This window comes from Pholcus phalangioides, unplaced genomic scaffold (genome assembly GCF_987345545.1).
Source record: "Pholcus phalangioides strain wild (caught in Gottingen) unplaced genomic scaffold, Ppha-v1.0 ptg000009l_1, whole genome shotgun sequence".
Taxonomy (NCBI): Eukaryota; Metazoa; Arthropoda; class Arachnida; order Araneae; family Pholcidae; genus Pholcus; species Pholcus phalangioides.
In genome coordinates this window covers 10,802,161-10,822,236 of record NW_028301602.1, presented here as the reverse complement: position 1 = coordinate 10,822,236, position 20,076 = coordinate 10,802,161, and the positions used below count along the sequence as shown (strand labels likewise).

Below are 20,076 nucleotides of genomic sequence, written 5' to 3'. Positions count from 1 at the left end.
ATGCATTATTACAGAATGTACACGGTAATGCTGAAAAAATTAAAAATAATGTGAACACTCTTAAGCCGGGATTACACTATAAAAGTTTCATAAAAGTTCATTTATAAAACTTTAAAAATTTAACTAATAAAGTTATCGGTTACATTCCAGCAAATGCAACAGATGCCCTTATTGGTTGCATTTTTTAAATACAAATACAACGCCATAACAAGCAAAATGGCCAACGAGCTGGCTGAGAAAAAGATGTCCATAATTATAAACTAGAACTAATTATAAATTAACTTTTTTTCATGAAACTTTTATAGTGTAATACCGGCCTTACCAAAGATTAATAAAAATTCGCAGAACTAATGAAAATTCAGAATTGATGAGAATAAGGAAGTGATGGAAATTCAAATTAGATAATTAATTATTTCAGAATTATCCAAAAACTACTTCCGTGCTGTCAGGCCACTGTCCAGGAAATTTACGGAAAAGACGTAAATCTACTATTGAACTCCTACTGTGTGTGAAAGCCTCAGACAAACGATTCCAAAATTAATGGAGATTCAGAATTGAGATATAGAACTAAAAGAATAGTTTTAGAATAGATATACTGAACTGAAGGAATAATGCCAGAACGAATGAAAATTTTGAATTGATGAGCGATATAATTGAAGATTACCGAAAGAAACAGTTGAAAATTATTGAGAAAAATAATTCCAGAATTCAAAAGAAAATACAGAATTTGTCGGAAAAATAATTAGAATTAGTAAGTCTTCAGTGAATAATCAGAATTAGTAAGAGTCTTCAGTAATATTAGGGCCGGCCATTGTTTGATTCGGAGACCTGAGCCAGGGTCCTCGTTTAATTACCCATTAAGACGCTACAATCATTTTATGAATACGCGGGATGATCACACAGAGATCTGAGACATGTATGCTGCCAACTTGGTTGTTTTCCAGTCTTTTAAGAAGACATTCAATTGCCATGTGAATTTATCGACTTAAATATAATTAAAAATAGAATTGTTGCATTCACCTTAAATAGAATTTATCAAAAAAAAAAACAAAATTAACAGCATACCAGGGCTGGACAAATCTATTGCCGACATGCCCGGGGAATGTAAAAATTCTTATCGGACATGCATTTCTTTCAACCACATGCCTGACGCATACATAAAAAAAAAAAATCTCTTAAACTCTATTTCTTAATACACTTTCGTGTGTTTTTATTATGATTATCAGTGGCGATGCATGTGTTTCTCCAGCGTTCCTTCCTTGTGATAATTTGCAAAGCTATTTCAGAACAATTGTACGATTAATCACGGAATGATTTAGTGTTTGCTTTTTTTTATAATCGATGTGATAGCAAATTAATATCTAGGCATTATTTTCGATTGCTAGCTAATCATGAAATTTTCTTGATCTTTATACATGACACGTAAATTATTATGTTTGACAAACCAAATTTTTATTCTAAACAATGTAAATTAATGCATGCGTTCCATTATCGCCACTGAGTTTTGAAATATTTTCCGTGCATTTCTACGAGATTGACTATATTTTAATAAAAAAAAAGATCTTCCTTCTCGCAAGGTGTGTATATTTTTCTTCTATGCGTTGTCTAGGTAGTATTTTTTTATATTATGTCATTATATAATTATATCATTATTATTAACTTTTCTCTCATTTATGTGTGGATTCTTTGAAAAAAAAAAAGTTTTCCTTCTGTAAATTATCTCCAATAGCGATACCGGGAATGTGAATTATCAGAAGAGAACTTTTGGGGATCACAGAAAAACCTCTGGAAATTTCTATTTCAACTAATATCAATACAAAAGTTAGTCAAATTAGCTATCACCTGAGTTCAGAAAAGTTTTCTTAGAAATTTCAGTTCGATAGAAATAAGGAACTGACTCTCAATCCCAATATTAACGAGAACTATGAGCAACTAACAATAAATCATCGACAAACGATGAAAAATTGGGATCTAAATTCAAGAAAATACGGGGCATTTTCAAATTATTATCAAAGAAAAAAGGTGTCTATTGATAGTGGAATTGCTAAATCATTCCTAAAATTGATAAAAATCGTAATGGAAGAGTAATTAAAAATTTCATTAAAAAAATTACGAATATGTTTGATGGATATAATGATATTCACAGTTACAATCGATAAATGCATTTTATGTCCATCATTTATCAATGGTTTAGTAAATATTAGAAATTAAGTAGGCTGTGCGTACAAAAATGCATATTTCTATAAAAATCGTCGGGACGGTTAAACAATAAGGGAAAATACGTGTTTCCATAAAATACGAGTCATATAGTCACCCTGAATGCAACATATATATACTCGTGCGAGTGTCATTTGGGGAAATTCGAATCGATATAGGTACTACCCCCTCGAATCGACTCAAAATAAATAAAAAAAGATTGTGATTGATTTCTCACTGACGAAGATCCGGATCCTGAAGGTAGCACGTGTTTTTAATGCGACAGCTGCAGGGTCGTATCAAATTTTGAAAGGTTTCGAGATTGAGGTAGACACGAGAATTATTGCAGAGAAGAGTTTCGGTGTGTGAGAATGATGGGAAAAAAAAGACGAACACAGGTCATTAACGGCCACCGGGTCATGGTCAGGTTTTTTTAAACATTATTTACCTTTTTTTTTCTCCTCTTGGCGGAAGCCCCTGATTGGGAATATCAAAAACACACGGAAAACCCGTTTCAATCCATTCCTTCTAAATCTCCGCTGGACTCAAGCAAGTATTCAGGCCGCGAGGTTCTAGGCTGCCTACCCACTGACCTAGCGAAGGAGCTTTTTGGGCTCACTTCTTGTTCATTTATTTTTACAGCTGCTTAACCGGTTTCCATTGACGGGGAACGGCGGGAATATCACAAGATATGTATCTTACGATCTTCCATTAAAGTCCTTTGAAAGAAAAATTATTACCTCATCTGGATCTCGTGAAGAATCTATCCGTATACGTCTGCATTTTATTTTTTTTTTTTATACAAGTGTGTATATTTGGTAATGAATAGACAGTTTGGAGTAATTCTCTTCCGTCTTGAATGAGTAGCTTCGAAGGAGAGTTTTATTTTTGTATGTGATTCTTGGGCTGATAAAAATACGATAAGTTCATGATGAAATAAAAAAAGTCCATTTAGGTTCTTTTCTATCCAGGGATGGGCCGATTTCTGGTGCAGATAAGACGAATTGTGGATTTTTAAATTTGCATCAAAATATCTAGAAAATTTGATTTATCACGATCGATTTCGGATGTAGCACAAATTGAATTATTGTTTTTTTTGTAAAATACCAGTCAATAAAGCAAAAAAAAAAAAAAGATTAATCGTTTTTAAAATCATGATGCGATATATGGGTCGATGAAATGAAGCATTTTCAAGTAGATTGATCTCTTAACCTGGACGAAACGGTACATCTGATACGGTGGCAGAGTTAAATAAATGTGTAGATGTGTCTCGAATACCTCTGTGAGTATGTTCTGAATAGAAATCTCAATAGCCGCTTGGCTACTATTCCCACCACGAACGATTGGCCATACAAAAATTTGTCAAAGCTTGACAATTCCGTAATGATCGGAAAGAAAATTGTTCAACGTACTCAACTTCTAAACAGTAGCCTTTGTAACGTTTATTCTGATTGATATAGTTCGTGAAAAATGCGTTTTTTCAATAATCACAGACGCATGCTTATCATAGAACTTCCATTAATGTCATCAATATTATCCATGGCATGGAGCTGGAACCAGCGCTTATGGTATAAAAATTCAGTTATAAAAAAACTACAAAAAATTACACATTACACAAACCAAAAGAACATGGAAAGACGGTGAGCATTAAGCTAGACAGCGCATAATTCTCTGGGGCTAAAAAATTTTTTTGCTTGCCACGTGAACGTGACGTTATAAGAAAACATAATATAAGCATAAAACGTAATATTTTTATACATGGCAAGTGCGGTTTGGACAGCCAGAATAACGGCGTGTTTCTGGGGTGTGAAGTCTCATAATTTCCATTGCGTTCACTATCATGCATTGATGGAGAATTGTCGTGGAAAATTGTCTATATACTTTGTTTTTAACATTAAACATAAGAATAATTTGAAGATAAAAATTGTTGTGTAGTTGTTTTTTTGAATTCCTTCCTTTGTTCGAATGCCCCCAGTTTCTGACCGACGTGGTTGGAAGAGAAAACTACTGGAATTAATGCTTTTGAGTTATTTTTTTGTCATCTAAACGGTCTGAATTTTTATAAACGACACACTATTTCATGTCAAAATTCAAAATAAGAAGCAGCTTCACGAGTATCAATGAAAAAAAATATATTTTCTTCCAACGTCCTTCAGGATCCAGGATTTTTAAGGGTTCCGTGACGTTTTATTTTGTGGAACCCCCAAAAAGCTCTCATGGAACAACAAGGTTCCGCGGTACACAGAATGGAAGCATATGTTCAAAGTCTAGTGAAAACCGGGAAAACACAGAGTATGTTTCCTCTAGTTCAGTGTTTCAAACCTCTCTGAACCCAAAGACCACCAAAATTTCTGAAACAATTCGACGGACCACTTCCTTACAGTATGCAGGCTTAATTTATTATTTGAACTTATGTTAACACCATTAATATTAGTTAAAATTGAATAATTTTCATGTAATCGAAATTAAATTTTCAAGTCTGTCCTCGGACCACTCGTCTTTACGTACCACCTTTGTCCGCGAGCCATAGTTAGAAACACTGCTATGTTAATATAATATCGGTAGAAAAAATAACAAAACATAAAAATAATGAGAAATAAAATTACAGAAAATACTGAAATAATTATAAGAAAATTCTTGAAATAGTACTTTTTGAAAGTTAATTATTAAAAAAAAACTATTTTAACCATTCTCATTTCTTTAATTGAAGTAGAATAACTTGGGTGATTATAAAATCGAAATCACAGAAATTAATGGTATAAAAGATATTTCAATTCGAAGAAATATAAATTATATTGAGAAGAAACAAAATTCTGAAAAAGAAAGATGAGATTCAAAGTTCTAATGATACTAAATTTCTCAGGAAATTTTATAATTTTACATAAAAATATATAACATTGTTAAAAATTTCTTCTATTTTTTTTTTTTTTTTTTTTTTTTTTTTTAAATTATATTTGGGAAACTAGAAAGGAAAATTTAATACAAATACATAATATGTAATAATTTAATCATTCAAATCTATACAAATACAAACACAACGCCACAACAGACAAAATGCCCAACGAGGTGGCTGATAAAAAGATGCCCATAAAAATATGGATGTCATATATTTAAAAAATACAGCAACCCAATTAAAAATGCAATTAACACAAATTATAAACAATATATACACATGATAAAATAATATACAACGCCCATAAAGAATACTTATGGGTGTCTTATTCTAAGAATGGATAGCTTCTCGATTTACCCCAACATGTTTATCGTATTTCTTTTTAAACGTGTCAATTGTGTTACAATTAACTACCTCCGGGGGTAAGCTAGTCCATTTATTAACAACCCTATTAGAGAAAAATTCCCTGCGACACCATAACCTTGCGTTGTCCCTCACCAATCGATACTGGTGTCCCCTTGTAAAAGCAGTCGATTGGCGGTGTACTAAAAGTTCATGGTCCATCCTATCCATCCCATTGAAAATTTTGAACACTTCGATCATATCTCCTCGACACCTGCGTTCATCCAATGTAAACATATTCAAAAAATGAAGTCTCTCTTCATAACTCAAGCCCTGTGTGCCAACTATAGTTATAATACAGCTGTAAATGTAGGAATTTGATAGATGTCATAGAAATAAAATGTCAAAATTATGTTCGAGCAATATCCATGTTCAAAAAAAATAATTATTATGATGATTATATAAGCAATAATTTCACTCACCATTAGAAAAGCGAAGGGCATCTGGATTGAATCCATCTTCAAATCTCTTGACTTTATTCCAAATGTAAAGTGACTTCAAATGGAAAAAGATTTGAACTGAAATCAAGAAATAGATTGATATTAATTCATAAGCTTCATTCATAAACTTACACGTGGGGAGGGGGGAGGCACATTTCTGCAATGTGCCCAAACTTACGTAAAAATGCTGACATATACCGTAAAATACGGATCGTTGAGCAGGAGTTTTCAAACTTTCAGACGTTGCTGGATAAATTGAAACTTTCCGTGAAGCCCGCGGGAAACCATCTCACTGTATACTACGTATTTGGAATAAGATTCACAGGAACCTGTGCAGCCCTAACTCGTGGGCTCGACCTGGCATGGCTCAAAAGTCTCAAGCGCAGAGGGAACCTCATTATGATTGAAATAATTAAAAAATACAAACAAAAAAAAATTTCGACAAATAAATTTTTTTCTCAGAGTTGTCAGTGATAGGAATTTGGAAAGAATGAATATTTAACGCCTTCACTGTCACAAACGAAATATTTCGTACAAACGCCAGTGGAATGAATTAAAACAAGTTCTCTGTGTTTTCTTTCCTCTCTTTGTTTTCTCTTTACCATCGCGAAGCTTTATAGCAACCCTGTCATCTATGGAAGTTGCTTTTTTTCTTTACCCTTTTTTTCTTTATAAGATATCTTTCTACTATATACATGTAAGAGCGAAAGCAAACACATAAGGCGAGTGTGAAAAAAGAGGACTCCACACACACACACACACAAAACAAAACTCTCTTATCTTTATTTTATCTATTATATATATTTTTTCTTTCCTCCCCCCTTCCTTTTTCTAACATGTGATTTTGCTAGGACAAGGTTACCGTATTTATCGCCGATTCATTATACAGACGAAATCAAAATTCCTTGCCAAAACCTCGTATGTGAAATGGTTAAGTACATTAGTTTTTTTTTTCAATGTTTTCATGCACATTATTCAATGTCCAAAATGTCACCTGGTGGAAAGTTCTTGGAATGTTTTTCTTTGTCTTGACAAATCATCAGGTTTATAACAAAACTACTGCTTAAAAATATGCAAAACTATATCTTATGAGATGATAACTTATAAAGCTTACTCAGTATGTTTGTCATTAACTGAATGTCTTTCTACGACCTGAGTGTTGAATTTTTTTGTCGATATTGCTTGTATATAGATTCCAAGATATCACGAAAAGTTCCCAAATTTTCCACCAGGGTGACGTTCTGACCTTTCTTATTATTTTGGCAACGTACACGTATTGCTATACTACTACGCTACTTTCATGATTCTATCTAGCATATTTCTGGAGTTATTCAAGGTCATGTGAAATTTCTAATATTCTCAATTTCTCTCGAATACAACCTTTGTTGCTCCCGCGCATTCCAAAATGGTTCTCAGAGGCAAAAAATGATTGTAAGAGGCTTCGCATGTCACTGTATACGAGATCTTCAAGTGGTTATAACTTTTCAATGGATGAAGATAGAGCGATGGAAGAAATGTCTAGGTATACTGAAGCGGACATGAGCTACCCGATAATAACAACCAAAATGCCACCTGGTGAAATATTCTTGAACTTTTTTACTTTGTCTGGACAAATCAACCGGTTTGGAACAAAATTACAGCTTAAATATACAAAATTATATTTTATGAGATGGTAATATTATGTAAAGCTTACTCACAGAATGAGTAACACCGATTGTCAAAATTTTTAACATTTAATACCATCCTCTACTACTTTCAACCCTCGAGGTCTCCGAAAATTTTCTTCAAATGTTACAAGGTTTCCTTTCGGTATAAAATTAAAAGTTTCAAATTTAACCAGTTTGCATTTTTTGACTGTAAATAGCATAAAACCTTTGATTTTCACGTTTATTCAAATTATAATTTTAGGGAATCACAGTAGAATTGAAGCTGATAATTTTCCATATGTGACTTCTACTTCGAAATGCTCCGTTACGTTTTAGTACGTTGGGACACTCCCTAAACCTCTTCCCGTCCAAGAGCGAAATATCTTAGCCAAGAGTAGATGGCAGAAATACACCCAAGCTCCCTCTCTGTTCTTTCCCTCATCAAAACGCTTTGTTGGCAATCCTATAAAACAGAATTGATTTTCCTCTTTACCCCACTGTCCCAGAGATTCTCTCAGCATCTGGAATCTGGAACTTGTTACATCACCATTCTTTTCTCACTTGCTACGGTTTGACGAGTAAATAAATAAATACGCGCATGCGTGCGCGCGCGCGTTTGTGTGTGTGGGAGAAGGTTGGCTAAGGAGGCAATGGAAAACCTGCTCTCTTCTCACCTTTTTTCCCCCTTGATTTCCTAAATGTTAAATAAAGGTACTAGTTACAGAGATTTATCGTTGGTACTCTAACTATATATATCGTTTGAATTGTTACAAAAAGTCTGTATGTAAAGGGGGTAATGTAGTTGAGCTGTGATACAAGTTATGTATATTGCTATTCCTGATTCTGTAGCACTCTAGTATGTCAAGATCCGTTCAACTTTTTTCAAAATCAGTGTTCCGTGATGGAATTTGCTCCTAAAAAGTGTTCCGTGACATAAAAGGTTCGGGAACCAACCTATGGTGCTTATGGTATTTTGCTATTGATATTTAATTTTCCCTTTTTCTCAAAAAGTGGAGCCAGTGTGATAAAACCAATGCCAGATTCGGAATCAGCGTCTTAATAGCACCCGAAAATCACTGAATTATCTCTGGCAATGATTTACTGCATTTATTTATAACGTCCACTTCGAATGTGATTTGTACGCTGCTTATGTAGGTATTACCATTGAAATTTAGTTTTCACTTTATCTGAAAGACTAGCGCCAGTATGAAAAAAACCAATTCCAGATTCAGAATCAGCGCCCGAAATTCACTGGAATATCTTTGGAAATAATTTGTTATATTTGTTTAAAACGCACAGTTCCAATGTGGTTTGTAAGGTGGCTATGTGTGCGGTACTATTGAAATTCAATTTTCACTTTGTCTCAAAAATTAGAGATGATGGAATATTTTGATCATTTTTCCAGTAATTGGCATTCAAAAAAACCATAAAAAATGCTATTTATTTTTAAGGAAACTTTTTCATCGCAGACCTGTGTAATTGTGGCCGTCCGATGATTCCTATGGAGAATTACGTAAACGAACCTTTCTAATAACGTTGATGAAAACGCAACGGCTCGGATATAACAACACATTTTTGTTACTTAACTTCTGTTTCCAAATAAATTACACAAGAAAATTCTTATCAAAATGTCCCGTTTTCCTCTACGAATGGTGCTTTAATTCAGAAACTGTACTAAAATCAGAGATGAAGATAATTTTCATTTTTTTTAGACATTTTTATTCTGGAAATACAAATAACATTATTCATCTCGCGAGCTTTTTATTAACGTAAAATAATTTGTAATTTCTTGCAGACTTGTTGTAGCACTTAATTTCCTGCCAACAATTATTTGTAGTGGCGATTTCTTTGACAATTGAAAAAAATTCTGACATGAATTGACAATGTTCGGAATTTATAATCCCGATTTCCTGATAATTTATTCGGAAATGAAATGATCACCCTAAATTCAGTGGAATTCCTTCACTTTCTCATTTGATTGTACCTAATACAGTCGAATCCACTTTTTAACGAACAACGTTATAACGAAAAATCTCGTTTCGACGAACACTTTTCTAATCCCCCCCCCCCCCACTTCAGATAAGTTTACATAGGAGCAAAGCAAAAACCTGGAATTCCTTTATAACGAAATTTCGTGACAACGAAGTGATTTCTCCGGTCTCTTAGAGTTCGTTGTAACGAGATTCGACTGAAATATGGCTTTGGGAAAAACGTCAGTCTCGATTGTAACGACACCTCGGGTATAACGACATTGAAGATTCCTCGAAATTTTGTCGTTATAACCGAGATCGACTATTTAAAGAGCTTTCCTTTTTTGGAGAAAAATATTATCAGATGCAGTCAAATACCGCGCATAAAATTGGGTAGAAATTCTTGAAATTGGAATAATAAATACGGTAGATCACCCCCTTTCTTGCCAAAAAATGTTGCTAATTGTCGTTAGAAATTGCCAAATATTGCTCACCTAGGTGACAAAAACCGCATATACGCAGTAATTTAAAATATATTTCACCGAAAGAAATTGAACCAATGTTTATTTGTTTTACGGCAGTATTTCGTAATTAATAATTATTTATTGGTAAATTATTATTATTTATAAGCAATATCTGACAACCTTGCTGATAATTTGCAACATTCCTGACAAGAACTGACGATGTCCAGGGGTTACGAGGTATCTCGAATTTCCCTAATTTTCTCGTTAAAATTTGTCACTTTTAATTCCATCGGAATTCCTTAATTTTTGAATTTGATTTTACAACGACAAATTTAAACACGGAATCGTCGATGTCGTAAAAACTGATTTTAAAATATTTTACTCTAATCTTGATTATATTACTAAGGTAAATATCGATATTTCTGTTAATGTATGATTTTATTTTGGTGGGATTTTCTCTCGATACATGATCATTTTTGATAATATGATTATTATGATGGCGAGAGAAATGACTGTCTTTATAACATGCATCATGACCAAGTTAATACGGAAATCGTGCATGAAATTGAGATGTTCGATACTCATACGGGCGGAAATCGATGAAGGCGAAATCTAGCACAGTGTTATCGAAAAATTGTGCCCGCCTATTTAAAGCCATTTCCTACCGTGTTATTTACCCACTGAACAGATGATACGCTTTATCAGTGATGCGACCCATTAGCTTCGATCGTGAAAGTTTGATAGTGTATAATATTACGTAATAAGCTGAGTGAAAACGATTTTTTTACTGGAAATTTTCTCTCGTCGCTAACTATGGACGAATTTCTCATGAGAAAAACATTTTCATAAATTGTCACAACCTATTTATTTACTGATTATTTCATAATTACACTGCAATTAATTTAATAACAAAAAACAATAATTAAAAATTGCATTTATAAAAATTATTATTATTTCTTTTTGCGTTCGTTCATGAACAGTCAACTTTAATGACACGGACAACAATCAGACTAATCGATTTTACAATCGGTCTATTTTTTTCATTGACCTAATATCAATATGTTGATATGACAGTATGAATGTATGATGTTTTTTGCACGGCTCATTGAATAAAAATTCAAATATTTTTTCATGAAATTTTTTTTTTCCAACATGGAGGTGATATTTCAGAAATTATTGATCGAGTTTTGATGTGCCTTTGTGTTGACGTAAGAAAATTGGGAAATGAGCAATCACTCATTTCAAATTATCAGTATGGCCATATGACCCATATTTTATGGGACATTCTCATATTTTTCCCGTAACTTTGAAGGTTTGTATAAAAATGTCAAATTTCATTTAATGACACATCTATTTGGATTTTGATCCTTTACAAAAATCACGGTTGAATATAATTTGTCTAATTTATACATTATATTAGCGGTTCCCCAACCTTTTTGACTCACGGAGGCCCTTAGGCCTTTTTTGGATTCATTCTCACTACATTTACTGATTCATTTTATTTTCCTGGGGAGGCCGCGAAGCCCCTGGAAAGTGCACGTAGAGCCCTAAAGGTTCCGTAGAGCACTAGTTGGGAACAACTACATAATAATACATATATAAAAGGAATAAAAATATATAATTATTCATCTCACATATTTGCCATGTTCACCACTTTTCTTCCTCATGAAATGCATTATAATTCACTGCAGATCTGCTGTAGCCCTTTATTACTCGCCAAGGGCGAGTTAAAATTTTTTCAGCAGTATGATTAGCAAAATCGGCCGACACTTGACTCCATTCTTTGGTTCTGTGAGGGGATCCCTAGTTCCCGTATTTTTCTCAACAAAATATGGTTATTTTAATTAAATATAAATAATTTGACCAACAAGGTTTCTGGAAAAAAAAATGCCCATAAAATATATGGATGTCAATACAACCAAAATACAGCAACCCAATATAAAAACATATATGACGAAAAACAACAACAAATAATAATATATAATACACTGCCCGTAAAATAGATTATGAATGTCTTACGTAAGTATGAATAGCTTCTCGATTTATCCCACTATGTTTACCGTACTTCTTTATAAGCGTGTCAATTGTGTTAGAATTTACTACCCCGGAGGTAAGCTATTCCATTTATTAACAACCCTATTACAGAAAAACTCCCGGTGACACCACAACCTAGAATTGTCCCTTAGTAAACGACATTAGTGTTCCCTTTTCGAAGCAGTTGATTGATGGAATATCAATAACTCATGGTCCACGCACGCGTCCTATCTCCTATCCGTTGAAAATTTTGAACACCTCGATCATAACTCCCCCGACACCTGCGTTCCGCCAAAAGTAAACATATTCAAAAAATGAAGTTTATCTTCATAACTCAAGCCCCGTATGCCAATAGGGACACGCATAGCTCTTCTCTGCACCCCTTCAACCAAGTCTATATCCCTCTGGAGGTATGGGTCTTCAAAACCTTACAGCATACTCCTGTCCAGGACGAACCGAAGCGGAAGAATGACTTAAGGAGAACGCGAAGAACATTTTCAAGAATGAAACAGAGCATTTTATTCGACTTTTTGACCACCGCTGAATAATGTTCAGGAAAACTTAATTCAAAATGAGAATCCCCAAATCGGTGGCCCAGTTGCATCCGGGGTATAGTAACACCATTCAACTCTAATTCAATTTTTTTTTTTTTTTCAATTTATGGCTACCATAAATTTTTATTGTATGGTTTTGCAAAGGAAAAAAAAAATCGTCAGAAATTTTTTCAACTTGACCGACCGCAAAACAGAGCCTGTACGAGTAACGCTATTTTATATTTAGCAATACACCAGCTCTCCAATGTTTAGCCTCGGCTTTTTGTAACGACACTTCGGTTGTAACGTTAGTAATTGGCGATCGCGGCTGGTTCCCACAAAGAATAATATTAATGAGCCTTACTTATAACGTCGATGAAAACGCATCGACCTCGGATTTAACGACGCATTTTTCGACCGTTTCTCAATGGCGTTTTCCCAAGAGATTCCTAGAATTTGAGTTCAGCATATTAAGTAAATGCTTGTATTTTGTTCCGTCACATCTAATTCTGAAAATGAGAGTTATTACATGATTGACGCTCAGACTTGACCATTTTGACATATTGTGATTACATTTGTTATACATTTGTTATATTGTGAGTATGACTATAAATATATGTAAATATTCATCTCTCATATTTGATGAAGGAGAAATGCCATGAATTTGGTAGTTAAAAAACGGTGCATAACCGCGATTCTTGTCAAAAATGTTGCTAAATATTACTTGTAAATAATAAGTTACTGTAAATTAATAATTAGATACAAAATATTCTCAAAAACAAATGAAAATTGGTTTTCATTTTGTTTTCAGTGAAGTATATTTTAAATCATCGCAGATATGCGGCAGCACTTTTCTCGCCAAAGGTTATAAATTATCTTTGGCGAGAAAAGGGTAATTGTAACCTTGCTCACCGTAATAGGTAATAGGCAACATTTTTTTCAAGAATGGGCGATGTACCGTATTCATTATTCCGATTGTAGTATTTTTCTCGATTAAATATGATCACTCTAAGTACACAACTTGTACTAATTACAACACCACTGCGCAGTATTTGAGTGTACCTGATTGTATTTTTTGGTAAAAAGGTCTTTAAAACGTCAACACACACACATCGGTTCTAACGACATTTCGGTCATAACGACAAACTTCGCGGAATCTACAATGTCGTTACAACCGAGTTTGACTGTATTTCATTCCTTAAACATTGACAGTATACACCTATTTCTACACATTTTTAAACCATATAGTAACCCATTAATAATGTATATAATAATAATAATAACCATTATTATATATAATATTATTATGTAATATAATGTTAAATATATTATTATTATATGTATTATTAATAATAAATAATAACAATTTTCGTTTAAAAACCCATAAAAATTGAAGGAATCAGTATATTTGAGTGCAATTTGTGATAAAGTTATTCTCAAGAAAGGAAGATTTTTTTTGGTACAGAAAGGAAACAAAAATAATATATCCTATGTAAAGAGTCCAAGGTATACTATTAACAGCTTATATCTGAATTTTCCTATTTCTGGGGCTACATAAGGTTTTCGTTATGACGTTCGCATGGGTAGATAAATCACTATTGGTGAAGTTGTTTTACATCGGCCACGAACCGCTGGCTCAAGCTTTACGAGAGCTTCGGACAAAGAAAAGATTGAAGAAATGTTCAGGTCCAGAAGTCTGTGATCTGCTTTCCTACAGCGTACTGAATTTTAATTGTTATTTATTTATCCCCAGTCTGAAGTATACATACTTCTAGTGACGCCGGAACTTCAAAAATGTCAATTCCAGCATCGGGTCCACCTTTAGTAACGTCTAGAACAGAGACATCTGCCTCGGCTTTATTCCCAGGTTAGGATGTCTACATCGCCTTCGTTCGCAGCTGAAGATATCTGCCTCGGCTTCATTCGTAGGTGAAGATGCCCAACTCAGCAGCATTCACAGAATACAGAATACAGCACCATTCACAGCTGAAGATATCTGTCTCGGCTCCATTCGTAGTCGAAGATGTTTGACTTCGTTCAGGGAGTGAATCCAAAGGAGGGTTATGGGAACGACCTCTCTTCCCAACAGCACAGTAAATTGGAATAGTTTGTCTGTCCAGTAAAATACGGGATGAACTGACACCCTCCCGCCATATCGTCCTGGATCCGAGACTATTTGAAGGTTAATAAAGTTCAATGTGAGCACTATTCGTGACTCTACACATGTCGAAACGGTACCCTTGAAAGTGTTTAGTACCATTTCAGGTGTTATTTAATTACCTGCTGCAGGGGAAGAAGGTGAGGAGCATGCAGACTGCGCTCAAAGTACAAGAGATAGTCAATTTCAGATCTTGAAAATTATTTGTAGACCCTGGGTACGTGCCCGTTTGCCAATGCGAGAAACAGGACTTGGTCCTTATGTCAGTACTACTACTATTATTACTGAACCGCATATGCACCACGTAAACATTCCTCTGAAAATTTTCTAACGAACTGGTATGCAGCGTGTACCATCGTCAAATTTGTTTCTGAGAAATGCCTGTCAGTTACAAAAGTACTTCTATTTGTCTCCAGAATTCGGAAGCAAACAACTCGGCGATTTATTTTGTCTGTATCACGTGGGAGAGACGGGAGTAATCGTGGTCACTGGTATTTGTCCAATATGCAGTGCCGTAGAGTGGCAACTGACAAGCATGGACGCCGAAAATCTAATGGGCCAAGAAAAGTGATATTTATATATGGGGGGTAACAATATTTTTATCAAAGAAAATAAAATTTTTTTGTAATTCAATTGGAAAATGAATTTAGTAAAATAATTTATATCATTTTTAATTCAGGGAAAAATTAAATTTATTGGAGCTTAAAATAAAATTTTAATAAAAAGAAAATAACGTTTATATTGAAATTCGAAGCAAATAATGTATTTGGATTCAGGGGAAAAATATTTTTTGGATTTTGGGAAGAAATTTTTCAATTCGGGGAAAAATAACATTTTTTTCAAATTTTGAAGGGGAAATTTTTTTTTTTTAATTGAAGGAAATATTCTTTCTTAAATTCGGGGAAACTATTTTATTTTTCACAAAGGAAATTTTTTTTTATAATTCAGGGAAAAAATAAAATTTATTTAAATTCAGGAAAAAAATGTTTTTAATTGAGAGGATTTTTTTTTAGAATTCAGGGAATTTTTTAATTTTTTTTTGGAATTCAGGTGAAAAAAATTCAATTTTAAATCGAAAAAAATGCGTCATTGCATAGGATTCCATCGAAAAAATATATATACACCTTTTTCTCTTAGCTGGAAAATTAAAATTACCTCTAAATCACTTCAGAGGTATATATACTCATAGTAATTCTTGAAAATGATGAAATTTCCACGTTTTAATGATAGATATATTCTAGTTTAAAATAATTACCAAAGGAATAATTTTAGTTGTTATTACAGACTCTCAATTATCCGAATCGATATCAGTATAATACAAGTATATATACGTCTGTATGCAATTGTTACAGTTAAGATTGTTTTTATTACATTTTTAGACCGTCTCTATCAAATCCTCCTCTCTACTATCAAATCTTATTTGATATAAGCATGGGCAACATTTCAACGTAGGGTTGGTGCCCGATCTTGGCTTTCCTATGGGAAAAATCCCCTGCCTTTAAGGAAGATTTAAAACATTTTCGATCCACTTTCGAGCCTTTAATTTTTTTCTTCTCAAATTTTGAGAATATTTTTGTTCAATTTAACGAGATCTTTTAGGATTTCACAGTTGCTGCCTATATTTTATTTTTAATTTTAACTTCCACAGCATGGGATTTTTTTAAAGCCATTGAAATTTATTCGTATTTTGATCTATAAAAATTTTTTAAATAACTTTAATGAGAAGTCCTCTCGTAAAAGCCTGTAATATATCAGTGCTGAAAGGCAAACAAAATCTCAAGAATTTGAATAAATAGTGTCTGAAAAAATGTCCCTCATCTAGCAAATAAAAACATACTTTTGAGAAAGAGCATTTTAATGAAAAACATTAGCATACATCGCCTTCCCCCTCATTCCAGAAGCATGAATGTGCAAATATTCAAAACGTGGGAAATGACGTTTGAATGTTTACTCCACCCATGTTACTCTGTGAGCGTCATTTTCCTGAAATGCTTTGTAACATGCGTTACAATTTAGAGGATTAAACATTCGCGCTTCTGACAAAACTTAGATAACAAATGTCTCAGCCACCTCGTTTTGGGCATTTTGCCAGTTGTGGCGTTGTATTTGTATTCGTATAAAATAAGGGATCCAACCAGCTGACAAATCATAGTTCCCAAAACTTTTTGTTCCATCGCCCACCTTTCTTCAGAAAATTTTTCTTCTCATGGCCTCAACGTCAGCTCACACATAGGATCCTAAACCAAAAGCTTCTACCGCCCCCTCCCCCGACTCTTCCATCGCCCCTCGCCCCCAGGAGGCGATATTCCCAACTTTGGAAAACACTGTGATAAACCCAAAAAGGAAAAATTTGCGCGTACTTGCTTCTAAAGTGAGGGAGGGACGGACGGACGATATAATGACTGCCAGCGGTTTATATTGAAATATTTCAAAAATACTTATAGTGCAGGTGGAACAAAAACTTGAACACAGTGTTAGACGCACAAAAGTGCATAGTATTTAAAAATTGCAAAATGCATTTTTTGGAAAATTTAATCCACCTCCTTAACCCTCTATTATATTCATCTTCATAAAAACGCATTGAAAAAATTATTTTTTTAAAAATGGGCGATGTGTTAGCATATTTATACATATTGTTTACAGTTTTTGTAACTGCATCTTTAATTGGGTTGCTGTATTTTTGAAATACATGACATCCATATTTGTTATGGGCATCTTTCTCTTAGCCACCTCGTTGGGCAATTTGCTTGTTGCGGCCTTGTATTTGTATTTAATTTAAAAAAATATGTCAGCGCAACAATTTAGAGTGGATTTTTTAATTGGCTAAAATTTTTAATTAAGGGTAAAATATACGTTTTCCCTTGATTATAATGATATTTATGAATTGATAAAAATCTTGCTGAACAAATTTGAATAGCTTTTATTTTGAATTTTACTTCAAATGCTCCCAATTTTTTGCACGATTTTATAAATCGCAGAACACCCAAAATTTCAGAATCTGTCAAAAAAAATGAACTCTTTCTGGGGAAAAAAGTATTGTACTTGTAAAGCCGTATTTTGCACTGAAAAGTGTGCTTTCTAAGAAAACAAAATAAAGCTAGAAAAGAAATTCGTATAATGGATTTTTAAATATTCATTCACCAAGTACAGTAAAATCTCTCTTTTGCGGACAAAAAAACCCGTCCGTAAAACAGGAGTGACCATTAATCAGGGGTTCAAAATGCATACTTTTATTATACAAAGGGGCAACTATTATTTGGTCGTAAAAGAGGAATGACCGTTAAGAGGGGTTTTACTGTACATTCAAATATACACTGGACCACATAAAGGGTTAATAAAAATTCCATTACTTACCTTTCGCCCAAATCAAAATAGATTGTTATAATTATTATCCAAATTATGGATAAAAGTTCCAAATCCTTCCGGAATGCTTCATGCAATAGCGGTTCACTGTTATTTCACTGAACAAACAAACTTCTAAAGATAAATTGAAATAAATTTTCAACACTAGCCGAAAATAATGTTGTTTTTTTTTCTCCCACGAGTGGAGTGGATAACGGGTTCGAGCCGCCGTTGATGTTGAGAAACGAGTGTCGATCCGTGAGGAAGAACTGAGGAGAAATGATGTCGAGAGGTCGACCTGATCCTACCAACACCAGAGAGTTGATCTTGGCCGCGAAACCACGTGACCGAGTGGCTAACTATAGGAAGCAACTAGCATCAAGTAAGAAAGAAAAGAAAAATTGCATTCATTGAATTCATAATGAGCAACAACCGGCGTTTTATTTATTTTTTTTGCCTGTGTTTGGACGACTTCTTTCCGACGTTAATGCTCTTACAAAAAACCTGTTGATGAATGCGGGCAGATTTCCATAAGGGCAGTAGTGAAGAAAAGGACGCAAAGTAAAAATGAGACAATTTTTCTTCCTATAGTACTTTATGAACGTGCTTATTTTTGGCGAAAACTATTCAAAGAATTTGTTCGCGTTTTTGGAACGATTTATATTTTTCATATTTCACGGCAAAAATGAAAATCTTCGATTTCATTGTTACCGCTGATTTGTATGCATCTGCTGAATTATGGCATCATATTTCGTAATAATTGCTGAATTTGGAATTCCAATTTCCCGTATTTTTCACGAGGAAACATGTTCAGTCGAACACCCTCCTCTTTAGAGGTGTTGGTCAAACTCAGGGCCCGATATTGACCTGATGGGGCCCTGGTCAAAAGAGGTATTGGGAGGATCCCCCTGACTGTATGTCTGCAAATACAAACCCATCAGAAAAGGATATACACTATTTCGAATGAGAAATTTAATGTAAAATTCTCTGAAATATCTTACAATAAATGTTTTTTTTCGCACTCTCATATGTGCAAAATCATTGATAATGTCTCCAAAATCTAATTTGTCAATCATCTCTGCATCAATACACAAAAAAGCAAAAGACAGTTCTTGTAAAAAGATGAGCAAATTGGTGATTTTATCCTTTTTAACAAAAAGAATTATCTTTCTCTCGAACAGTTTCAGATTAGTGATGTTGTCAATGATAATTCAGAGCTGTCTCAACATTTTGAGAAATGTCCCTTCTAAAGCTTTAGCCTTATATAAAATTTGTGGCATTGTGTCACTAACCTGAACCAGAGATGAAAATTGTTGCAGTTAATCTGAAAAAACGTGTTTGCAGACCAGGTGTATAAAGTTTTGCATTGCAGCTATACAGAATCTTCATGAAGATTTGAGGATTTCATGTTGATCGAGCCTAGAAACGTTCTTACCATCGTTTCATAAATGATTTTACTGTCAAAAAGATGCAAAATTGAGGAATCGAACAAAATAAGATTGTGACTCATTGGAACATATTTATATCGTTATCATGTTGATAAACATATATTGCATTGTACATGCTGTGTTAAGTCTATTACTAATTGGTATAATATTAAAATTGATATTTATTAGGGTTTGCTAATAATTGGTGCTTTCGAAATAGTATGATGTGATTTAGGGGAAATTCTTTGATTATCCAAAATTTTGTCAAATAAAATTTACAACAATTTCAGTAAAATATGTACTTATATAAATTTGGGGACCCCGGGCAAATGCCTATGTTGCCTTTGGGGAAATCTGGTCCGAGGTCAGACTGAAAATGCAAAGATCGAGGGATTTTCTTGGAGGAATTTTAATTTTTTTTGAAACACGGTTTTTGGAGTTGCAGTTTTTTTTTCTCAAAAAGATACGGAAAACTGGAAGAATCTAGTTTCCGACAGGAATATTTCAATAGGGCTAAAAAATTAGAAGGTTTCCTGGTCGGAAGGTATTGACACCTATACTTTTATCCATG

The 20,076-nt window shown here is 33.7% G+C and overlaps 1 protein-coding gene across 1 annotated transcript in view; it reads right to left on the bottom strand.

Annotated features, from left to right (window-relative positions):
- LOC149081732 (uncharacterized) overlaps positions 1-18,393 on the bottom strand; it is a 38,220-nt gene extending 19,827 nt beyond the window's left edge. The window contains exons 1-2 of the mRNA XM_089237155.1: positions 18,091-18,393; positions 5,914-6,009 (exon numbers count right to left, since the gene is read on the bottom strand). Of these exons, the coding sequence (XP_089093281.1) occupies positions 5,914-5,949 (36 nt within the window). The 5' untranslated portion in view covers positions 5,950-6,009; positions 18,091-18,393. The remainder of the gene's footprint in view (positions 1-5,913; positions 6,010-18,090) is intronic.
- Positions 18,394-20,076: the final 1,683 nt, after the last annotated feature.